The 24,333-nt window shown below is 34.3% G+C and overlaps 1 protein-coding gene across 1 annotated transcript in view; it reads left to right on the plus strand.

Annotated features, from left to right (window-relative positions):
- Window positions 1-24,333, plus strand: part of LOC143249576 (guanine nucleotide-binding protein G(o) subunit alpha-like) — an 88,813-nt gene that overhangs the window by 13,921 nt on the left and 50,559 nt on the right. The window contains exon 3 of the mRNA XM_076499683.1: window positions 16,078-16,219. Coding sequence (XP_076355798.1) covers window positions 16,078-16,219 — 142 coding nt within the window. The remainder of the gene's footprint in view (window positions 1-16,077; window positions 16,220-24,333) is intronic.

A 24,333-nucleotide genomic window follows, 5' to 3' on the forward strand; every position in this document is an offset into this window, starting at 1 on the left:
GGGGAGCATTTAAAATCGGCAGCAATTTGTCGGAGCTCCCAACCAGCATCACGTAAAGCTTTTATGCCAATTCTCAGCTCTACTAACAACTCTCTACAAAAGAAAATTTGTGGATTCATAAAATATGCCCTGAATAAAGTGTTAATCAAACAGCTTCACCTTTACTCTTGAAACTTTTAACTAATCAGGGAAGATTAATGTATTACCATAATGTTGAAATTTACATTCTATAAGGGCGTGAAGGAATTATCACCATAAAATAGAAACAATAACAAAATGTTATCTTGTCCTAACAGTTGTTTCCTTACCAGTAATGAAAATAGCATATTCAGTACGTAATACTACAGTTTCGTTGCTTGAAGTATTCTCATACAGTTAATTATACGTATTTTAAAGTAGAAAGTTCAAGTTTTTAATAATGCAATTGTGCATTAAATTTACATAATCGAACGTTTTGATAAATTTTGAGCTTATTTTATAGGAACTGACACTTTTAACTCTTTTACTACTATTGACACACATATTTCCTTCTGGAACACTGTTGAAGGAGTTTGAAGTTTTGTACTACTATTGACACACATATTTCCTTCTGGAACACTGTTGAAGGAGTTTGAAGTTTTGTACTACTATTGACACACATATTTCCTTCTGGAACACTGTTGAAGGAGTTTGAAGTTTTGACACACATATTTCCTTCTGGAACACTGTTGAAGGAGTTTGAAGTTTTGTACTACTATTGACACACATATTTCCTTCTGGAACACTGTTGAAGGAGTTTGAAGTTTTGTACCACTATGAGAAAAAAGTATTTCCTTCAAACGTCCCAGAGTTTACCAGTATCAACTTTTACTAAAACACGTGTCTGTTTAAAATTCCTATTTATCTAAAAATAAGCATAAACCTGGGAGAGATCTTTATCTAATAAACTTAATAGTAAAAGCGTTAATGCTGAACAAAGTTCAGTGACATAACAATGGTGCCTCATTCAGGCACTAAGCACAAGTGTTACATCATTTAGTTTTGGTTAGCTTGTACACTCATTTTATAGCAATTGGCATATTTTTTATCACTATAGCTTGTAAAAATAAACGTCAAGGCACCAAAGCTACGTTACCGAATGTGTGAATAAGTTTACCCCGTATATTGCGTTAATCGATACTGAAACTTGTGAACCATTCGGTGGATGTACAATACGGATTAAATATAAAATGTTCAAAAAATTTTCAAACCTGAAGAGATGTTAAGAGATACGTATCTAAGCTAAAGCGATTAAAAGATAACTCATGACACAGCTTTTAGAGCATCCACTGCAGAAAGTCCAAACATTTGCTGTCAAAATATTAATGTTTTGGCTTAAGAAATTCTGTTTTTCATTTAACATCTAACTCATTTTTCCTTGTACAAACCTGTAAAAATAGAAAGTACAAACTTATATTTTTTAACGTAAGACTATACGTTCTATATTTGAAACACTAAAAGCGATAGTTTAAGTTTTCCAAAGTACAAGTGGAAAGGATGTTTATATGTGTGGATTGTGTCTCATCCAACTAGGCCTAGCATATCCAGGTGGTTTGGGTGCAAGACTAATAGTCGCGGATTTGAATCCAACCAAACATTCTCGCCCTTTCAGCCGTGGGGGCGTTATATAGTTAGGTCAATCCCACCATTCATTGGTAGAAGAGTAGCCCAAGAGTTGGCGGTGGGTAGTGATAATTAGCTGCTTTTCCTCTAGTCTTACACTGATAAATTAGTGACGGCTAGCGTAGATATCCCTTGTGTAGCTTCGAAATTTAACAAACCAAATCAAGAGATAATTATTGAAATTGTGAAGCACTCAAGCGTAATAAAGTGGTCATTTCAGTACCTTATTGGAGTGAAGTTGAAGTGTATCAGTTGTTCATAGTAAATGATGTTATTGCACACTCGAAATAAATAAATCAGAACATTGGAATATATTCGAACTACTAGTGAGTAAATTAAACGTAATCATTCTCGCTTTCGAATAGATGATGTTACAATTTCTCAATGTTGCATGAATAGAAATTATCCAGTGGCTTCTGACAGTTAATTCCTCATAGCTATTCAATTTTGCACGAAATCATAAGCAAGAATTTGCTATTTCATGAACAATGTGCAAGGTTTGTGTTAATCAACACGTTCAAGTCACCTTTTGAAATGATACCCAACTGATAGAAATGCTTTACTATCAAATACGAACAACTTAACCTTTCAGCTCAGTTAGTAGAGCACTCACCTACCGAATATTAAGTTTCGCGTTCAATACCACATGCAGGTAGTGAAAAATAAATTATTGCAACAGAAACATTGGTATTTAGTGTGTGGTGTCACTTGACATGAGACCTGTTAGAGAATCTTGTTTCTGAGAGAGTTTGGTTCAGTTAGTAGAATACTGTCGTGTGAGAGGTCTTGGATTTCAGTAGTTTTTCAAGAGGGGTGAATGTTTTTTGTTCATTTACGGATTGTATCTGTTCTGCTTTCAAACGCAGCCTAAGATTATTATGTTAACGGATCGAATGTACCTGGCGTAACAATGTTTTTGTTTCCACTTTAAAATTAGCTAGTTCCGTTACTTACGGTTATGCATTTATTCTGATTTTGATCAGTAACAATATTCACAATGCAAATGTTGCAGAATTGTCTTTGTCGAGCTATTGTGGAGAAAGAACCAAACACTGTCTTCATAACAATGACAAGCTAATGTATGAAGGAGATACCAAACATTGTCCTCATAACAATGACAAACTAATGTATGGGGAAGATACCAAACATTGCCCTCATAACAATGACAAGCTATTGTATGGGGGAGAATCAAACATTGTCTTCATAACAACGACAAGTTTTTGTATGGGGAGAACCATACACTATCCTTATAACAATGACAAGCTTTTGTGGGGGAGGATAGAACCAAACATTGTCTTCATAACAATGACAAGCTTTTGTATGGGGAAACCAAACACTATTCTTGTAACAATGACAAGCTTTTGTGGGGGAGGAGAGAACCAAACATTGTCTTCGTAACAATGACAAGATTTTGTATGGGGAAACCAAACACTATTCTTGTAACAATAATAAGCTATTGTGGGGATGAGGGAGAGAACGAAGAGTGGTTCTCATAACAGAGATAAGTTACTTTAAATAAATAACGAAATAGTATCCTTATAATAGCAGTTTAATTTGACAATAAAAATGTTTTATGTTTATGTAAGAGTTAGTCTGAATGTCAGATTTTTCTTTCTGACTGTAGGAGTATCGGTCCTCATTTAAAGGCTTTAACAATAATTGAAAGTATGAGAAAGCAATGAAATATTTGCTATTATAAATAATTATTTTACTGTGTTTTGTGTAAATGAACATAGTCCTACTTATTTTCCCTTACCCTGCTTATGAGATACGTTGTTCAAGATCGGTGTTATAAGATAGAGAAAGTAGGTAATCCATTAACTGAGATTACTATATGTTTTTAGTGTCATTTCTCTCTTTATCTTTCTACTAATCAAATACGTCTGCTGCGGGTATCCGAATGTACAGCATGAACGGAATGTAAAGCTTCACTAATAGAAGTATAAATTATACCCCCTATGAAGTAGAAACTTTTATTTTCTCATGAAATGCGTGGAATGAAAATTCTACAGAAATTTATTTTTGAAATTTTATGTAAGAGAAGCAAATATTCCACAGGAATATTCTAAGAAGCGTAGATTGAATTTATTTTGAAGCTGGTAAACTTGCGAGACAGTTAAACAAAATGACGTTTAAAACATTGATAACACAAAGTAGTTATTCAGTGAAATTAAGAGGAAAAACATAGCCAAGGTTTTATTTTTCTGGTGCTCCATATCGAAAAATGAAAGATAACAAAATGGAGAAAGATTTAAAAGAAATGGTTGCTATTCTTAAGTTTTCGCAACATGACACATTCAAAGAAAGAAAAAATAAAAACACTGACATTATAATGAGTTAAGAAACCACTGTCAAATCCTGTGAAGGATTTTTATAGATGTTGGTTGATGGAATATCAGGAAATGGAAATCCAAGGAACATTACTGTAGGAACAGAAGATACGTACACCTGAATAATCTATTTTTGATCCACTGTAAAATTATAAGGTCAATTTCTGTCGACGAAACCGGTGAATGTGTGGAAGGTTTCAGTGAAGAGAGGGACTTAGCTTATTCCTCATTTTGATATACTGCGTGGTTGACTTGTCGAAACTGAACTCAGAAACAGTTTCTGTAACTCCAAGTTCGCTTATTAGAGGGTGAGGTAACTGATGTCAGTATAAACAGAACTGCGGAGTCACTCACAGAGAGGCTAAGATGTTTTCGAAAGCTGATTGGAATACGTATGAAAGAACAGACTTACATCATCGTTTTTCAACACTGTTATCGCACTGAGAAATCTGCTGATTTTCTCATCGACAGTGTTTGCAGAGAAGGAAACTTTTTTCCGGGTATAAATTGGTTAAGAGCTGTTAGAAACCAACCATAACAAACAAGTCTGGTTGGACTAACAATAATTTTAATCGAACAATAATTTTACACGTTGCAAAATAACTAGGTTTGAAGTAAAACGTGTGCTCTTTCCCCTCAAACAAAACAAGGAATGTCAGATTTCATAACTGCAATATTTTTCCAGGATTTGATCAACAGTTGTGAGTAAATGGATTTTATTTTATTTGTACGAGGTTTGTTAAAAAATACGCGGACTGGCGTCATAAAACAAAATGTACTTTATTTAGAAGTTACAGGTCTGGGACCCCTTCAAAGTACTCTCCTCCCCAACGCACACACTTATCCCAACGGTGTTTCCACTTGTTGAAACAGTTCTGGTACGCTTCTTTTGTAATGTCCTCCAGCTCCTTCGTCGCATTTGCCTTACTCTCGGGAATCGTCTCAAATCTTCTTCCTTTCAAGGGTCTTTTGAGTTTGGGGAACAAGAAAAAATCGCAAGAAGCAAGGTCAGGTGAATAGGGGGGGGGGAAGAACAGTGATCGAGTGTTTGGCCAAAAAACTCACGAGTTCTGAGGGCTGAATTTCGCAGCAACGCGGTGCATCTTCAATTTTTCGGTGAAAATTTCGTAACAAGATCCAACTGATATCCCACACTCTTCAGCATGCTCCCTGACAGTCAGACGTCGATTTGCCCGCACCAGGGTGCTGATTTTGTCGACGTGTGGGTCGTCAGTTGACGTGGAAGGACGTCCAGGACGCTCATCATTTTCAATGGACTGTCGACCATCCTTAAAACGTTCATGCCACTTTAAACATTCCGTACGCTTCATAGTAACATCACCGTAAGCCGTGTTAAGCATAGCAAAAGTTTCAGTCGCAGATTTTCCAAGTTTAACACAAAATTTCACAGCAAGTCGTTGCTCCTTCAGGTCATTCATTCTGAAATCCGCCAAACGAAAAAATTGCACTTCACTTAAAACCGCGTAGCTAATACACAAATGAAGATATCTGCAATCGGGAAATGGCGTCGTAATCAGCTTATCTGTGCGAACCTAGCGACACCAAGCGGATTCCCCTGGAACCAACTGGAGCTGCGCAATTCAAACAGTCCGTGTATTTTTTGAACAGACCTCGTAATCAAACCGTTGTTTTTTCTTGTTTTTCGCACAACTGAAGTTGAAAGTGAAGGAAGTTGGCTAGGCCTCACTTTGATAGTATCGCCTAGAAATATAAATTTAATATTCCATTGAGAACTCCCAGAACATCTTTTTTTCTCGTTTTATTGAAACAAAAACTCGCGAAAGCTTTATTTTGGAATCAGTGCATTTGAGCATGTAAAGTACATTTTTGTATTCTAAATTGAAAGTACCTATTACTGTAATAGTACACATGAACTAAAACTATTCTACAAAAGTCAAATAATTTGTTTCAGCGAAAGCAGTAACATGGCAAAATGTTTTCTCAAGGAACTTAGGATTGCTTAAATTTATGGACGTTACTGATTCAAATATGAGCTTTAAATATTTTGAAAATTTAGTTTTAATGGGATAGACTGCATTGTAGTTTAGCAGTAGATTACCTGGTTAGATAACTTTAAATGTTTTGTAACTCATTTAATTCTCAAAGTACTCAAAGTACAAAGTGTTGCATGTATAATTTTTTAGCATTTTCAATATCATTGATTTTCTCCAAGAATGGAAGGATTTTCGATCTGGAAATATACCACTGAGCAAACCTGAATTCTATGAATTTTACTGAGTTAGAAATAGAAAGAAACTGGAAACAGTGTAAAATACAGAGAAATAATTTCTATTCGCACTTATTAACATAACAAAAGTGGTTTGTGTGTTTGACGAAGGATGGTGCCCTCCATCGGAGAGAGTCCTTTGTTTATCTCTTGTAGAAATAGGCTCATAGTATGCTGTGGAGTCGAATCTTTCTGAGGGAAACATACAACAATGCTAGTTTTTAAAATTAAAGTTTTTTAAGCGAATGAAAATTTCCAATTATAATTTCCTCAGTAGCACCTCAGTATTCAAACTTAACTCGGTGAAAGTTTTAATATAAAATATTAGCAGGATTGTGAGCACTTGAATAAATAAATTAAAGGTTGTTTGAAACTTAACTTTATGAAGCGCAGTTTGATGATATTATCTGATACAAGTGATCACTTATTAAGTAAAAACAAAATCCTGCTGTTTTATACTGTGGAAGACAGCTCTCTTATTGTGTTCTTTGGACCAAGTTATTATGTCTGAACTATAGATTCAAAGCTTCATGGTTCACGCCTCATGTGTTGGGACAGTGGGTGTACTATAAGGGTAACGATGAAATCCCATATGGTTATACGAAAGAAGGTTAAAGTCTGGTGGTGGTAAATATTAACTGGCGCCATTCCTTCTAGTCTATCAGTTCACTATTAATGAGTACCTTTGATATCTTTACGTGTAAACTCTGAAACAAACAATTACATTAAAGAAGCTAGCAGCTATTCTAGGCATGATGTATATACTAGTACAAATGGTAGGACTTTTAAAACAGACGTTTAAAATAAGAGATTTATTTCTTTTAATTGTCTGAAGTTAAGCACAAACCTGCACAAGGAGCTACCTGCGCTTTGCCCACTACGGGTATCAAAATCCGGTTTTTAGCAGTGTGAGTCCGCAGACAAGCCGCTGTGCAACTGGGAAATAATTCGTTTTTATAGGTGTGGTTCTCAGAAATAAACAATCATCTACTGCTTACAAGTTCATCTACTCTTCAGTATTGGGTTCCATCACTTCCATGAGAGATATATCCCAGTAAGATCTGATACAGCTAGAATTGCTCAACACCTATAAAATATATTACTATTATAACATTTAACTATTTTTATCTTATTATTACATGAAGTATACTGAGCAACAATTGCGAATATGAAATCGGTTAAAACCATCAAATTTCTAATTTTTTTTCATGTTATAAGCTAGTTCAATTCTTTTACCAATTAATATGGTTCCTTATGTAATATTTTTGCCATATTTTGTAGTATGGAGCAAAATCTATTGAACATTAACGTGGCATCTGCTTGAAGAATGTAATATGTATAAAGTTAACATACATCCTACTAAGTTGTAGTTCCTGTCAAATAATGACATCTATTTCGATAATGTATTACATATGAAGTACGTGATATCCTACTAAGGTAAATATTTTACCAAATAATACCACCTCTTTGGAGGACGCATAACATATAAAGCTACCGTGTATTCACACAATGTTATATTGATAAATTAAATATGAACATACCTCATTTTATACCAGTGTGGTTTATGAATTATCAATAACCGTAAATAAATGGAAATCTGAATTACCATAGTGAAATATGTTACATTTTTTTGGTAACATGATATAATTATCGTGTTAAAACTCCTAAGGTATTGGTTTATAATCTCTGTGGACCTAAATGGTAATCATAATTCATTTGCTGTGTTAAATACTGTTGAAGTAATTGCAGACTTTTATTTTGATAATGTGTATATTAGATGGTTTGGTGATATATTGAGACATTAACATTGCCGTGTTTTTGCATGATGTTTCATGCAACAGAATGGGTAAACAAACTAAAATCATAATTTTCCTCATTATTCGTTTCATGATATCCGTTTTAAGCAAACCCAAACTTCATGTAATCTGTTCAATAATCAAATTGTTCTCTATGAATGCACATTGTTCTCTACGTTGTATGTACTATTAAAATCCCAGTTCTAACCACTTGCACCAAATACTCAGTACTTTTATGGTGTTGAGGTCTATAGGTGCAACGTGAGCACAACATCCCACTGTCTGTACTTGTCTTTGAGTGACATTGTAATACCAACCACATGTGGGTTGAATAACTGAAGAGGTGTCATAGAAGCTGTGCAAGGAATATACTTTCAAATGTATTAAAGACCAAGACCTCTGTGGATCACAGAGTTCAAACTTGCCAGAATACAACATTCCTTCCAACTAACATTTCTGTACTCCATAGAGAACCTTTCCAAATCAGGTCGTGTCATTTTTCTTATACCTTTTACATTAAAGTACAGCTTTGGAAAATGTTATCATGAACCTGACGTTTACAACATGACATTTTGCTTTTGTTTATGACAGTTGACATGTTTACTGTCGTCTGCAAGTATTTTCCGCTCCTTCTCTTGGCTACTCTTTTACCAACGAATAGTGGGATTCACCGTCACATTATAACGTCCCCACGGCTGAAAGTGCGAACATGTTTGGTGTGACCGAGATTCGAACCAGCGACCCTCAGATTACGAGTCGAATGCCTTAACCCACCTGGCCTGGCCGGGTCTACAACAACACATATTTAAGGATAGTTGGTTCCTCAAAGTAACAGGTACCATATCATAACACATTTACATGGCTCATTGCTTACAGCCAATTATATGTTATTGAAATGAATATTATTCCTTACGCTACATTTTATCGAGGAACACCATTCAGGTCTTAAAACTATTCTATCAGAAAGTCATGTAATTTCATGACAAGTATTTTGTATTAAATAATCATATAATTGGGTAACAAATATCTATATAACAATCATGTCACCTGTAAACAATATTCATTAAACAATCTTTTAAAAATATTATTTACTAGCTGGTGTACGAAAATTACATAAAATTCATGATCAATGAAAGGATACATTAGGATATGAAAATTTGCTTCTCTTATACATTATTGCAAAAAAACGCCCATAAAAATAGCAAAACATAAAATATGAAACCGTATTTGTGCGTGTATCTCTGCACGAACTCAACAAAGCGTCATAACAAATTTGGTGAAGACCCATCAAAAAGGGAGAGAAGCAGTGATAAAAAATGCCCATAAGAACTGCAAAGTTGAAAATTTGTTTGTATCTCTCTATGCACCCAATAAATTTTCATATCGAATTTAGTGAAGATTCATATATAAGAAGCGAACTAGGATAAGAAAGCAGAAGACCATAAAAACTGCAAAACGCATCATTTATAAATATGGACTAAACATTTGTGGTGAAGATCCATGCACACCTTGCGAAATAGTAACATGGACATACAATAGACAATACTATTATATTTGTTTAAATTAGTCAATTACGCACTCTGTTAAATGTTAACTACCAAACATTTCTCTAAAAACTGTTATATATAAGAGAGTTATGAACAATGGGACGTTCGTACACTGTCAAACAAAAAATGCTACTTGGAAAAATATTACGTAATCTGATATAAAGAAATGTTATAAATTATATTGATTGTTTGAAATTAAATACAAAGCTACACAGTGTGTGCTTTGCTCACCACGGGCATCGAAACCTATTTTTTAGCGGTGTGAGCCTGCAGACGTACCGTTGTGCCACTTGGGGGGTCAGTTATATATAATTGTATAAAAATAATGTGAGCAGAGCAGTTATACAGGGTGAGCCAAAAGTAGGTGGACAGCATTTGGAATAGGTTTATGTATCGGTTATATTAATGCAATTGTATATTATAACTATGTTGCAACTATATTATTTGTGTTATATAATTACAATTTTATAATTACATTTGTTTTAATTTAATCTGTTTTCTTTTTTTTAGATTGTTAATAGAACCCATAATGTCAAATACTTTAAATACAGATAAAAGAATATGGGTGTTAAAAGAGTATTGGAAATCTCTTTTAGGAAGGAAAACAATTTGAGCATTTGCGTTAATAAATAACATTTTATTTTCATTAATATAATTGTCTTATTACATATAGTTGTACGTATACGTGATCTCTTAATAAATGTCTTTTTACTGTCCACCTACTTTTGGCTCACCCTGTATAATTGGATAAAATTATTACTTAACAAACAATTACGTTGTTTCATATCAAATGACAGTCTCCAGACAATTGTGGTCCGGTACGGCCAGGTGGATAAGATATTCGACTCGTAATCCGAGCGTCGTGGGTTCGAATCCCCATCACACCAAACACACTCGCCCTTTCAGCCTTTGGGGCGTTATAATATGATGGTCAATCCCATTATTCGTTCGTAAAAGATTAGCTAAATTAGGGCCGGCTAGTGCAGATAGCTCTCATGTAGCTTTGCGTCAAATTCAAAACAAACAAACAAACCAGACAATTATTCACTGTAATAGCAAACGTTATTCATCATACAATTAAACACTGTAATAAGAAGCATGATTATTCAAACCGTTATGTATCTCTTATCAAACGTTATTCATCATACAATTAAACACTGTAATAAGAAACATGATTATTCAAACCGTTATGTATCTCTTATCAAACGTTATTCATCATATAATTAAACACTGTAATAAGAAACATGATTATTCAAACCGTTATGTATCTCTTATCAAACGTTATTCATCATACAATTAAACACTGTAATAAGAAGCATGATTATTCAAACCGTTATGTATCTCTTATCAAACGTTATTCACTAGACACTGTACTTACAAATGTTATCTTCCAGACCATCATTATTAAACTGATAAATATTGCAATAATCGACAGTTATACAAATATTGTTAAGAAAATATTATCAGCTATATATCTGGCCAGGTGGTTAAGGCACTGGAATCGCAATCCGAGGGTCGCGGATTCGAATCCACGTCACACCAAACATGCTCGCCGTTTTAGCCTTGAAAGTGTTATAATGTAACGGTCAATGCACTATTCGTTGGTAAAAGAGTAGCTCAGGAGTTGGTAGTGGGTGGTGATGACTAACTGCCTTATTTCTAGTCTTACACTGCTAATTTAGGGACATTAGCGCAGATTGCAGATAAATTAAAAAAAACAATCAGCTATATAATTACGTTCTATGATATACAATTATATTATTATATTATATACAAAACAACAAAATTCACTTGTATAAGTTAGTATTCATGATCCAACTTTATACTAGGTGAACATATCTTACACGATTTTGACTTGGAATTCAGTGCCAGACTAATATATAAAATAGAGTGAATTAGAACAGTGTGAGTCGTCCCTAACGTGCAGCTATACTTAGTAACAAATGTTTATTAGTTTTGTAAGAGTAGAAGAAGGGGAACCAGAACTTGGTCATGTTTATCTTACATGCTTATTTAGGCTTAGCCCTAGTTTCACTTAACTGTTAATTCATACATAAGAGTTGAACGCATAATGCTACTTTTACTAAATGGAAATTATATTAAATATACGAAATATATTTAAAACTATTAAGTACCTAATATGTGGTTAAAGGTGAAAGTGTAAAACATTTAAACTGTAAATTTTTCATTATATTATCGAACTAAAATACCTAATTTGATATGTGATTTAAAAGGCCATTTTTGTCTGTTTTTTCTAATAATTATTGTTATCAGCCTGTTTATCATTGGATAAATATTTGGTGAGTTAATTACCAATTGTCGAATATCTTTTTTCTGCAATGCATCGCGATGGTTGAGACTGGAGTTAGCTTACTGAAGACTAATCTTTCCTACACCAGGCTTTATTAAAAGGACTTTCCCCGTTCAAATAATGTTTACACCAGAGAAACATTAGATAAAACTATCAGTGTTGACATATAATTAAGGAAATACACAACTGCCTTAGCAACGGATAATGAATGTTGTTCCATCAAGTTTTAAGTTTCGTGTGGCAATGCTAAGACTGAATTTCTTTATTTAGAATGAGCAGAGACTAACGCTGGTGGCGCATTTTAAAACTACGAATTCAAAATATGTACAAGACAGTTTAAACACGAATTCCAGCGTTTATACCAGCAGTTGCGGAGTTTTTGCTTACCCAAATAATTTTTATTGTTCTTGGGTTTGAGATCTGTCCTGGTTATTTTTAGGCAATCATTACGGATGAAATGTTCAAGTTGGCTGTATTATACTAAAACAAAAACTTAACAGTTTTCTATGTTTTTTACATACTCTGTTTCTTCCTGTTTTATCTCTTTCGCTCCAAATTGTTTTATTTGTTTCATATTCAACAAAGGCAGATAAACTGAAACACCAGTACGTTAATGTTGCACGTATGTATGTAATAAGCACTTTAATTTAAATTATAAAAAGGCAGTTTTTAAACAAAAACAGCTACGATAACGCCTAGATTGTTTGTTTTTGAATTTCGCGTAAAACTACACGAGGGCTATCTGTGCTAGCCGTCCCTAATTTAGCAGTGTAAGACAAGAGGAAAGGCAGCTAGTCATCACCACCTACCGGCAACTCTTGGGCTACTCTTTTACCAACGAATAGTGGGATTGACCGTCACATTATAACGTCTCTACGGCTGAAAGGCGAGCATGTTTGGTGATACAGAGATTCGAACCCGCGACCGCCTAGACTGTTAAAAACAACACGCAGTGTTCATTATTACTCAATAGTTTTGACTTGTGTATAAAGTTCTATAGAGCCTAATAAACTCATATTCAGACTTGCTTTCAATTTGGAAGATGTTCAGTAAATATGTTCTTCCAACGTTTTATACCTTGATTCTAAGGTAAAAGAAACACAAAACAAAAAAGCGCTATTTTCATGAGTTGTAGTATAATTAATTGTGTAGTAATTAACAATATTTCGTTCAAATAATGAAAATTATATTCTTCGTTATTAACTTTCTTCTTACACCCCGGGCCCGGCATGGCCAGGTGAGTTAAAGCGTTCGACTCGTAATCCAAGGGTCGCGGGTTCGAATCCCGGTCGCACCAAACATGCTCGCCCTTTCAGCCGTAGGGGTGTTATAAGTGACGCTCAATCTCACTATTCGTTGGTAAAAGAGTAGCCCAACAGTTGGTGGTGGGTGGTGATGACTAGCTGCCTTCCCTCTAGTCTTACATTGCAAAACTAGAGACGGCTAGCTCAGATAGCCCTCGTGTAGCTTTGTGCTTAAATTCAAACAAATAAAAAATTCTTCCTTCAATTACTGTTGTCTGAATACTACCACGAGTGACTTCTCTTTCTAAACACTTCTAAGTCACCTTTCTCTGAGGTGTCTCTTGTACTCATGTCTGAATTATCTGTAATACATCTTATCAGGCAATAAAATGTCAAAAGTAGTTGAAGTTACGCAATCAGGGCGTGTCGAACGCTCAAAAATCGGGGAGGCAAACTTTCGAAGGAGCTCCCTATTGCAATTTTTTTTTTTTTCACATAAAGACCCCTTTTCTGAGAAAAAAATAATCACAGCAGATCATTACATGACTGTAAACTTTTATTTTTGATATAAAGTATAACAGTTCCTATTAATCTTTTTAAGCGCGGTCCCCTGGCAGAGGATTCGGGGGGTATGTATTCACGAACTGGGGTTATATGTACATAATATACAGAGCAATTGAAAACTTATTAGGGCCCTTTTGTTGACCGAGTGGAGTTGATTTCCTGTTGATGACAGTTTATTTCTAGTGTTATAATCTTACCTTATAGGGCCCATCAATTTTTGGGCCCTGGTAAAGAGACATACTAATGATTGAACGCTGAAAAAACACTAGTGGGTTTTTTTACCAAAGCACCATAAAACTACTGTAAAACATTTTACCACACTTCTAACAACAACAGGTAATTCAGTTTTCAAATAATCGGAAATGAATTAATTTCTGTAGAGGTCATACGGTACTGTGATCATTGTCAATTACTAAAATTGAACTATTAAAAAGATGTATATTTTTATGACTAATATAAAAACACATGTTTAGAACAAGTTATTTTGACTCTTATTGTATTAAAATGTAAATAAATATGAACTGGCTGAAACAAGCAATTAATTTGTGAACTAACTATAATTTAATTTCAAGATTATTAAACCTGTTATTTCAGACAAAGGGTGATACATAATGAAAGGATTTCAGCAAGTAAACATGGATAATTTGTATTCTCAGTGGGGTGAAAACAGTCACTACTTTTGCATTTTCACTCTAAATATTATTAGTATAATGATAACTAATGAGAAAATGCACTTTGTTTGTGTGTGTTTATCTTATCAAAATTACAGAGACATAAGATTATTAGAAACACGTGCCATCGATTGTAAACTTATTGTGAAATATACAAGCTGAATGCCAGCTCATCGTTCTGGTGAACATAAAGTTAGAATTCGTTGATAAATATTATGATGGAAATATCCTTTTATTATCATCATTTAGAAGTATTAGTTTACCTTCAATAAAATTAACAACATTTTGGAAAGGAGATCTGGTGTTTAGTTTGTCATTTAAAGAGTTTGTAATTAAGCACAAAGTTACACAATGGGATATATGTGCTCTGTCCACCACGGGTATCGAAACTCATTTTTAGCGTTGTAATCCGCAGACATATCGCTATGCCACTGGGGATATCTAAAGAGAAAACAAACGTTCTAGTAATTAATTTAAATCTTAAAGTAAAATAACTTTTCTTTCGTTCTGTTCTAAACGCTAAGAAATGCTACTAATCATGTTGTTGTTTGGAATTGAACTAAAAGCCCTAAGTACGTTAGTAGTAATTAGTAGTTCCACACAACGCGAATTGTTAACGTTAGATACTTTCGGTAAGTTAATATCTTGCTTTCATTTCGGAGTGAAATACAAACTGTTGTTTTATCGCGAAACAATATTAGGCATTAAAAAAGCTGTTTGCTTCAGTGACAACTGAATAATCGCTTATTGAATTGTTTACAAATGTTCAAAACAATAAAACTATAGAAATATGCACTTATTGCTGTTCACAACAATTTGTATCAAAAAGTAAAAGTGTAATATAACTAAATCAAAGGTGTTTGAGGCTCCTCAGGAAGGCCATTATTCAGTTCAATAGTCTTCTTTATCAGGCCTCTCTCACGTTATGCTTTTGAATTTCTACAATTGCTCAGCAGCGGGTTTGTTGTTTTCACTCGTAATTTGTGATTAGTGTAACTGGAAAGGTTTTCAGGTGAGTGTGATTACATTTGATACGAGGCTGAGGGTCAAACCTTTTTGTTATAATGGTAGAAAATTTAAATTTTCAACAGTCAAAACTCGTGGACAGAATGAGAAAGAAGGAGGGTTATGGCAGCTTGACCTTTGAGGGCGAGTAATTGTTTCTGTATATTTCAACTTGATTATCATAAAACATTTCCGGACAGGAATTGCATTCTCCAAGCGCCTCTCCAGATTAAATTGGATTTGTATATCTCGTAATAAAAATATAAAACTGCGTTACATATGTTGTCATTATAAGCTATAGATCAAACTATTACTCATTTTACTGGAGAACACAATGAACAGAAATGACTTCCATTATTTATCAACATACGTTACTATCAGTTCGTTAACTAACGTTGAAATTATTCACATGACGGTATACGTAGCATGGTTATTTTTCATACGATATCACATTTTTATTCAAAATTATGTAATAAGTGAAAATAACCAATTTTACTAAAAAAACTAATGTTTGTTTGTTTTGATAGTTTAATTCAAAATATTAAGAATTTAAGAAAAATGATTTTATTTCTAGTTTTAATATATTATTGCAGATTTGGGTTAAATTATAATGGCGAACGTAAGTTCCAAGTAATCTTGCTTGTGAACCACTAGAAGATTAGGTGAAGTGCCTGCTATGAAACCATTTTCTTATGTTCCTTGCTTGGGTCTTTTCTCTAGAATTATACACGACAGTGGTTTTACCCAGGAAGATTTTCGACAGTATAAACCAGTTGTGTACAGTAACACTATCCAGTCGATTGTAGCAATCCTCCGTGCCATGCCTAATCTCGGAATAAGTTTCGGAAACAACGAGAGAGAGGTAGGTGGAGCCAGTTTCTACATGTTTGGAATATTTTAGTCGGAGTGTTGTGTGTATGTGTTTTTCTTTTAGCAAAGCCACTTCGGGCTATCTACTGCGTCCACCGAGGGGAAACGAACCTCTGATTTTAGCGTTGTAAATCCGTAGACAGTGTCCAATGGGGGACATTTTAGTTGGAAGGTTTTCTGTAAAAATTGTTTATAATTGTCCTGAATTAAAAAAAGAATGTTACATTAAAAATAAATGATTTGAGCTTATGTATTTTACCATGTTATATCCTATTGAATTGTTCAGTTATACAGACTCTACTAAAGTTATTTCTTTATAACTCTGTATCATTGGCAGTTCGATGAGGTTTTTAAAGAGCAGAATATCTAGTTAACGCCTTTCTTCTATTGGTCACTCTAGGTCAAGCATGAACGCAATTTTGTACAAAAAAAAAATACACATTATATACAGAACATGCTGAGCAAACATTTTTGATAAATTTTTCCACGCGATATTTTTATTAAGCTGGAGCTTCACGACCTGTGTCTTGTTTTAGGAATATCAAGTAACGTGCCTTTTATTGTTGTTAAACAGTTTATAACGTCAGGTCCTCGTTCTTCTAAAATCTGCTTGAAATTGTTGAGCATACAGTTAGATGTTAATTTAAAAAAATACTTAAAACCATTTATTGGAATTTCAGGAGTTTTGCAATACTTACTTCACTGTATTGAAGATTCTGATGTTTTAATCTGTTTAATTTGTAGTTTTAATTGGTTAATAATTTATAAAAAAACTCAGATTTAGGAAGGTAGTTAATGAATAAGCCAAATTCTGCTTAATACACCAAATGAGCAATCTTTCGTTTAAGCTATATATAGGTTTTAATAATAATAATAACACTTGGCGTAATGCGGTTGTTCTTGTTGGCTTATTCACCTCAGTAATCTTGTAATTGTAACAGATCGGTTTAAGCGTGTTTTGCTCTCCAGTGGCATAGCGGTATGTCTACGGACTTACAACGCTAGACTCTGGATTTCAATACCCGTGATATGCATAGCACAGATAGCCTATTGTGTAGCCATGTGCTTAATTTCGAACAACAAGGTATGTTGTATTGTGTTTCGGATAAAATAGTGATTAATAAACGTTTTAACTTCAAATAAAAAATTAACTTTTTTCATTGAGCATTAAATAGATGCAAGAGGAAACGTAAGGCTTCGAACGAGGAAGTGAGGAGATGTGATACATTTGAACTTATATAAAGGCGTGAAAGTCGTATTAGTCGGTCTTGGGATTAAGTTACTTTAATGGAACCATATTCTATACTACGCAGTTTTCCCGATTTTTTAATACTGATTGCATTAGAAACAAAAGGCCTGGCGTGGCCAGGAAGTTAAAGCACTAGACTCGTAATCTGAGGGTCGCGGGTTCGAATCCTCATCATATCAATCATGCTCGTCCTTTCAGCCTTGGGGGCGTTATAAAGTTGCGGTCAATCCACTATTCATTGATAAAAGAGTAGCCCAAGAGTTGGCGTTTGGTGGTGATGACTAGCTGCCTTTTCTCTATAGTCTTACACTGCAAAATTAGAGACGGCTAGCGCAGATAGCCCTCGTGTAGCTTTGCGCGAAATTTAAAACAAACCAAACCAATATGAAACAAAAAGATATGCTGTATATAATTTTATTATTATCATTTAGAATCATCCGGTGTATATTTAGAATGTTAAAAATGTTTACACAATCAACATTAGTTCAGGACGTGTTTGTGGAATAGGACAATATACAACTAAACTGATTCTGTTCCTCACTAAAACTATAACACGTATAAAACCTATAGAAAAGACAAGTAATATATGTATGTGTGTGTTTTCGACTTGATAATATTTCGTACTTCATGAGTATAATTTAGAAAGTTTTATATATTTTTATGTAAGTCCACTTGAATGTATATGTGTGTGTTTATTAGGCCAGTATAATAGTTGTGAAAGTTCTATTATCAATTACAAACTGTCTCAAAAATAACATTATCTGATTTATAACTCTCTATGTATCTCTCAGCGTGTGGGTACTTTTCAATATTTCAGTGTTTCTATGAAGAGAAAGTTTGTGTTTCCACTTTATGGTCGTTTTGGTCCTGAGAGAATGTACTTTTAAATACTTTAAGGAAACTAGAGAAAAATCAAATCAAGTTTGTTTTGAATTTCGCACAAAGCTACTCGAGGGCTATCTGTGCTAGCCGTCCCTAATTTAGCAGTGTAAGACTAGAGAGAAGGCAGCTAGTCATCACCATCCATCGCCAACTCTTGGGCTACTCTTTTACCAACGAATAGTGGGATTGACCGTCACATTATAACGCCCCCACTGCTAAAAGGGCGAGCATGTTTGGCGCGACGGGGATGCGAACACGCGACCCTCATATTACGAGTCGCACGCCTTAACACGCTTGGCCATGCCGGGCCCCAATCAAATCAAATGCAAGCACGTTATGTTTTGAATCATACTTCATAACAAGTCTGACACTGACAATATAAACATTTAACATAATTCTAAAATTGTTTTCATTGCACTGACTTGTAATATTCATTCTTTCAGACTAGTAAATAGTCCAATTGCCACAGTTTTAAATAACAGTTACTTGCAAAACAGCTTTCATGAAAAACATTAGAGAAAAGCCGGACTTTATGTCTCTATCTAAACAAGATATCTGCATAATTAGTGATTAGACCGATGTAAAAATCGGTATCAGTTGATACACAACATGCATGTTGCAGCAGCAGCTGCAGTTCAGTTGTGTACTTCTCCGCCACACAGCGTTCATCATATTCGGCTTCGAACCCGCGACCCTCAGATTACGACTCGAGTACTCAAACCACTTGGCCATTCTGGGCTGGTCAGGAAAGAAATACAGTTAAGATGGAATAATGTTATTTTCTAAGTATAATAAACACAACTAGACGATAAACTAAATGGGCAGATACGTTATTAACGAAAAGAAGCAGCAGTTATGATGTTATGTTTAATGTTTATTGATGTACCAGGTGCTCGTCAAACACCGTGTAGCGTTGTGTGCTCTTCTGTGTGCTTTAGAACAACGTAACTTATATCTTGAATAACTGTATGTTTTTTAATTGTAAATATTGTTTATTTAGTGTCAGAGGTACATTGGTACTTCGTAGACTTGGAATCAGTTAACTGTATAAATGACAATTTAACTCTCTTGGGTGTTTTTTTTTTTAAATGCCATTACGTTAATCAGTTCGCACGACTATTTCATGTCTTGAAAAGCGTTTTGCTGCACACAACCATCAAAACGAACTTAATGTAAGAGTTCAAATATCATCTCAAAGTACCTAAATTCTTGTGCTTCTTCATATCTCTACTTTTTATGTAACCAAAAACAGTGACGAGTGTAGAAGGGGTGGATTGCTTCCCATTTTCATATTGTTTATAAAAATTATATCACATTTTTGTGAATGTACTATTAAATAGCGCCCCCTATAATCCGCAATTGAAAGGCTAAAAACAAAGATCGTCATTCACATCAAGTTTGACTGTGTGGGTATTTGGGTATTGATGTTGTTAAATACATATGTAAAAATCGTAAGCTTGGTTTGAATTTCGCGCGGAGCTTTCTGCGCTAGCCGTCCCTGATTTAGCAGTGTGAGACTAAAGGGGAGGCGGCTAGTCGTGACCACCCACCGCCAACTCTTGGGCTTACTCGTGATGTCGAGAAAACCCACATGTAGAGAAATATATATGTAAAACGGCTCGTTTGGGTTGAATTTGACGATGACCGAAGAAGGTCGAAACGTTGTTCACTCCTCTACGTAAAAACGTTTCTCAACCCAAACGAGCCGTTTTTACATATATATTTCTTGGGCTTACTCTTTTACCAACGAATAGTGGGATTGACCGTCACATTATAACGCACCCACGACTGAAAGGGCGAGCATATTTGGTGTGAGTGGGATTCGATTCTGCGACCCTCAGATTAGGAGTCGAGTGCCTCAACCACCTTGCCATGCCTGCCTAGCGTAAGTTATAAAGTTAAATCAGTAAATAAATATTGTTCTAATCACAGAGAGGTCTGCGTTAGTAAAACCACAGAAGTAAGTCTCCATTAGAGTTTCCCTCTGTTCACTATTTCACAGATAGAGTAACAAAGATTCGTAAATTAGAAACATATTTTACGTTTTGGTACTTCATCCCTATTTGTCCAGCGGTTAAAATACTATAGTACAGAACATTTGACCTCCTTAAGTCATCTTCAGGTTAACAAAGAGTGTTCTGTACTTTATTTAAAATGCTAATAACCATACCAGCCATCTTGAGAATACATTTTTACTTCAAGTAGTTTTCTCATCATCACGTATTGACCGTCTGTTGCGAGTTATCTGAAGTTGTAGGTTCTAATTAATCAGGAAAAACGTTAAAGCCCTATGTAATGAAATGCGTTATTTATGATTGATCTCTGAGAGCAACTTAAGAACTTTGTCTAAGGTTGACAAAGGTTTTGACTGTTTGATGACAAAACATTCTGATAAATGCTTTTGAAATCCGTGGAAGACAAGTGTCTGTTGTTTATTTTTCGTGGCCTCTTTGCATTATTAGTATTAACTTGTATATTATTATTATTATTTGTATATTACTCGTAAAGATTGACATTATTCTTCAGGAACAATTCATCTCAGATGGTCACGTCCAGCGCGAGAAGTCTCGTGTCATATCAAGCACATCTAGAAATACATATTTTAAGCGAGCCAACACATTCTTAGCGTATTGTGTTAAAAATAATTCTGTACAATGCGTTTAATTCTTCTCAACGTGACTTGAGTTAACTATAGGATAATACTTATTGAAATATGATCATTTTTACTTGATCTAATTAAGCAACAATATGAGGATGAGCTGCTGATTTTCCAAAACAAATTCACAGCGTCGAAAAGAAATCAATTATTAAAATATGCTGTGTATGAAAACTAACTGGGCAATTACACCTATTAACAAATTCTTTTGAATATAATTTATACAAGAACCAGAACCTATTATAATATTTACAAACGTAGCAGTTACAAGCTCCAAATGGGGGACTTTATGGGGAGCTAGTTTTATGAACTAATGAAGTCCGTAAGTTTGTGAGTGTTCTCGAATCAGAGGTTCTTAGTATTTTAAAAGATCCATTAGGTATGTATTGTGGACATATACTGAACGATGTCACGTGTCATTGTTGTAAAATCAACAGATAGATATCGTGTCACTGCAGTAGGTTTCTCATTTAATATCGTGAAATTTGATGAAAATAATTATTGTGAACACTCACATCTTGTTCGATTGAAGTCTCTTTTTTAACTATAACAAAAACGAATGTAACTTTTTTAATAGAAGATAATGAATACCAACTCGGCATCACAAAATGAGAATGTTTTGTTCATTTTTGAAAGATAGCTTGAGCGACTCGTAAAAAACAACAAAATTGTATTTTCGGTATTTAAAAGTAAAGTGTCTTAGCTATTTTTTACATTCATTTAAAGTTCTAATATGTTAAAGTGTTATATTTTTTAAATTTACATGATTTATTAAGCAGTTGTATCACTCTTTTGACAGAATTTATGTTGTGTAAAATGTGGGAGATGACACTGAGTGATTAGAAAAACGAGATTTCTCTGTTGCACTAAGAGAAAGAAATGTGTCGTTCAGTTAAATGATCCCTTTGAAAAAGTTTCTAGCGAACTAGTTTTTATTATAAAATTGAATATTGTTTAGCTGTTAGGTCTTATAAGCGCTCAATATAACTTATTTTTGTCATAATTTTGTCACAAATTTCTAGATTATGCGTTTGTAAAACTGTCTATGATAACAGACATTTTTAAATAATATGAGTAGCACTTGAACTTAAACTATAAAATGAAATTTGATATCAATTCTTCATATAGGTAGGTGTTTAAAAATGTTCTTTAAGAAGACATGAAGTTTTCTTGGAGATGTTGGACAAAAGCTAACGAATATTAAAAACTACTATTAAGACTTTATATACATATTGCTACAATTTTTATGGTCACTTTTGCAAAAATTCTTATCTAGCTAAAATATTGAAAACGTAAATTCCCACGTAATAATTTGCCAAATCGCATTGAAAATGATGAAAGTAAACCTAGTGGACTTATATCATACTTTAAAAATATATACGTAATATATTCCTTGTTTGAAATATCATGCTTTTCTCTTTACCAAGTAAACTTTACTTAGGCAGTGACTAAGATATAACCAGTATCTACAAGTTTGCAAAAATCCCAATGTTAGTGCGTTAATGATATAACAATTATATGACTGTAAGCTTTTTCTAATATAGTGCTTTAACGGAATAGAGTTAAGCGAGGTTTGTAAGATGATGTGTGTAAGGAATTGCGTTTTCAACTCGAATGACACCTTATGTGACAAGTGGGTTAAGCAGCCAAATTATAGATCCTAGGGTTTAAGAATGACTGAACTGAAAATAAGATGCAGAGCAACCAGTTTGCAACATCGCAACTACAAATTCTTTGAATTGATTGACAAGATTGATTGCCATATTTATAGCACGCCAGTAGCTAAAGATTCGGATCACCAGAGCTCGAACCTTGGATCATTAAATCCGCAACTCCTCACGCTAAATATTATACATACAGTGACTGTCAAATAATTGATTCAATGCTTCATAACTTGCATTACAAAGTTTTTAAAATATTTGTTTTTTCTGTTGTACATTATTTATTACATGAACTGGTCATACGTGATTAGGGCCTCCATCTCGTATTAACTTAGAAATGGACTCCTTTTTTGTCACGATAATATTCTGGGCTTGGCGTTACATAAGTTCCTCAAGATGCCAGAACGTGTAGCCCTTTTCAAGAAGTATGTGCTGTATTTGTTTCACAGATGTGAACAAAAAAAATGATAGTTTTGAATACGGCATTAAAACTTCCCCCAAAGATGCTCATTCCGATTAAGGTCCATTGGTTGCACTGTCCAAGAAAGATGACTGAAGTCATATTCTTGCTCCTAACACCAATTTCAAACAGCACGAGGTCTGTCGCAACAGAATTATATCATTATCTGATAAACATAATCAGCAACATTTTTCTCGTGCTATTTGCTCTGGGTTATTTTCGCTTATCTAAAGGAACCATAGGGCCTACAACAATAACGTTCTTCTCACTGTAATACAATCTTCTAGAGCTTCCACTGTCGTAAAACAAGTTTTATGTGCACAATGCGATTTTCTTCAGATTTTTATTTTCATCATTACTCACCTGACAACAACGTGCAATTATTTATAGTTTTGATCGCAATAACATTTGTCCGTGTAAATTTCAGATAAGTAGTTCCCTAACTAATTATTTGTAACATACTTTGTGATATATTTAACACGTGCGATTGAAGACAGTTGAAGGAATCGGTAACCTCAGGAAAACTCATCCAGTCTTCTTTTCCCTCAGTCAGTCACCAACAGTTTGTTTGGCAACTACATTTTTAAAAATTCTATTTCATGTCTTGTTGCTACAAATTTGTGCTCTGTAATTTGGAGCAACGGATGCGTTATAAGGTTCACATTAAAATCCCACTATTCAATTAGCGTAACCGAAGAGCTAACTGTGGGTTATTTTGACAGACTATCTTTCCCTCAGTCTATAAATTCAAAATTAGGTACGGCTTACACATATAGCTCTTGTGTAGCATTGTGGAAACGTACTAGAAAAAGCTTTTAAACTTCACTGTTCCAGCACGTAACATTCAGTATTTTTTCCGAAGGAACAGCACTGTCCGAAAAGGACAACGATGGTGAGTCCTCTTTAGCATGTGTGTCGTTGAGTGTGCAGAAAATGGCTATGACTTTGACACGTTTAAGGACAATTAACGTGTAATTGCAGCATTTGCTCAACCTTTCATAAGTATAGAAATAAGTATAAAAAGACAACGTGGAAATAGAAACCCAATAATTTGCAGCAGGAATAGCAAATTGAAAAATGAATTAGGCCTAAACATCGTGCTTTATTCCAAGGCCACATTTTGGCGAAATAAAAAACAAATAATAAGAAACTGTTAACCAATGCCCCCCAATGGCACAGTTGTATGTCTGCGGACTTA

This window comes from Tachypleus tridentatus, chromosome 1 (genome assembly GCF_004210375.1).
Source record: "Tachypleus tridentatus isolate NWPU-2018 chromosome 1, ASM421037v1, whole genome shotgun sequence".
NCBI classification, from domain to species: domain Eukaryota; kingdom Metazoa; phylum Arthropoda; class Merostomata; order Xiphosura; family Limulidae; genus Tachypleus; species Tachypleus tridentatus.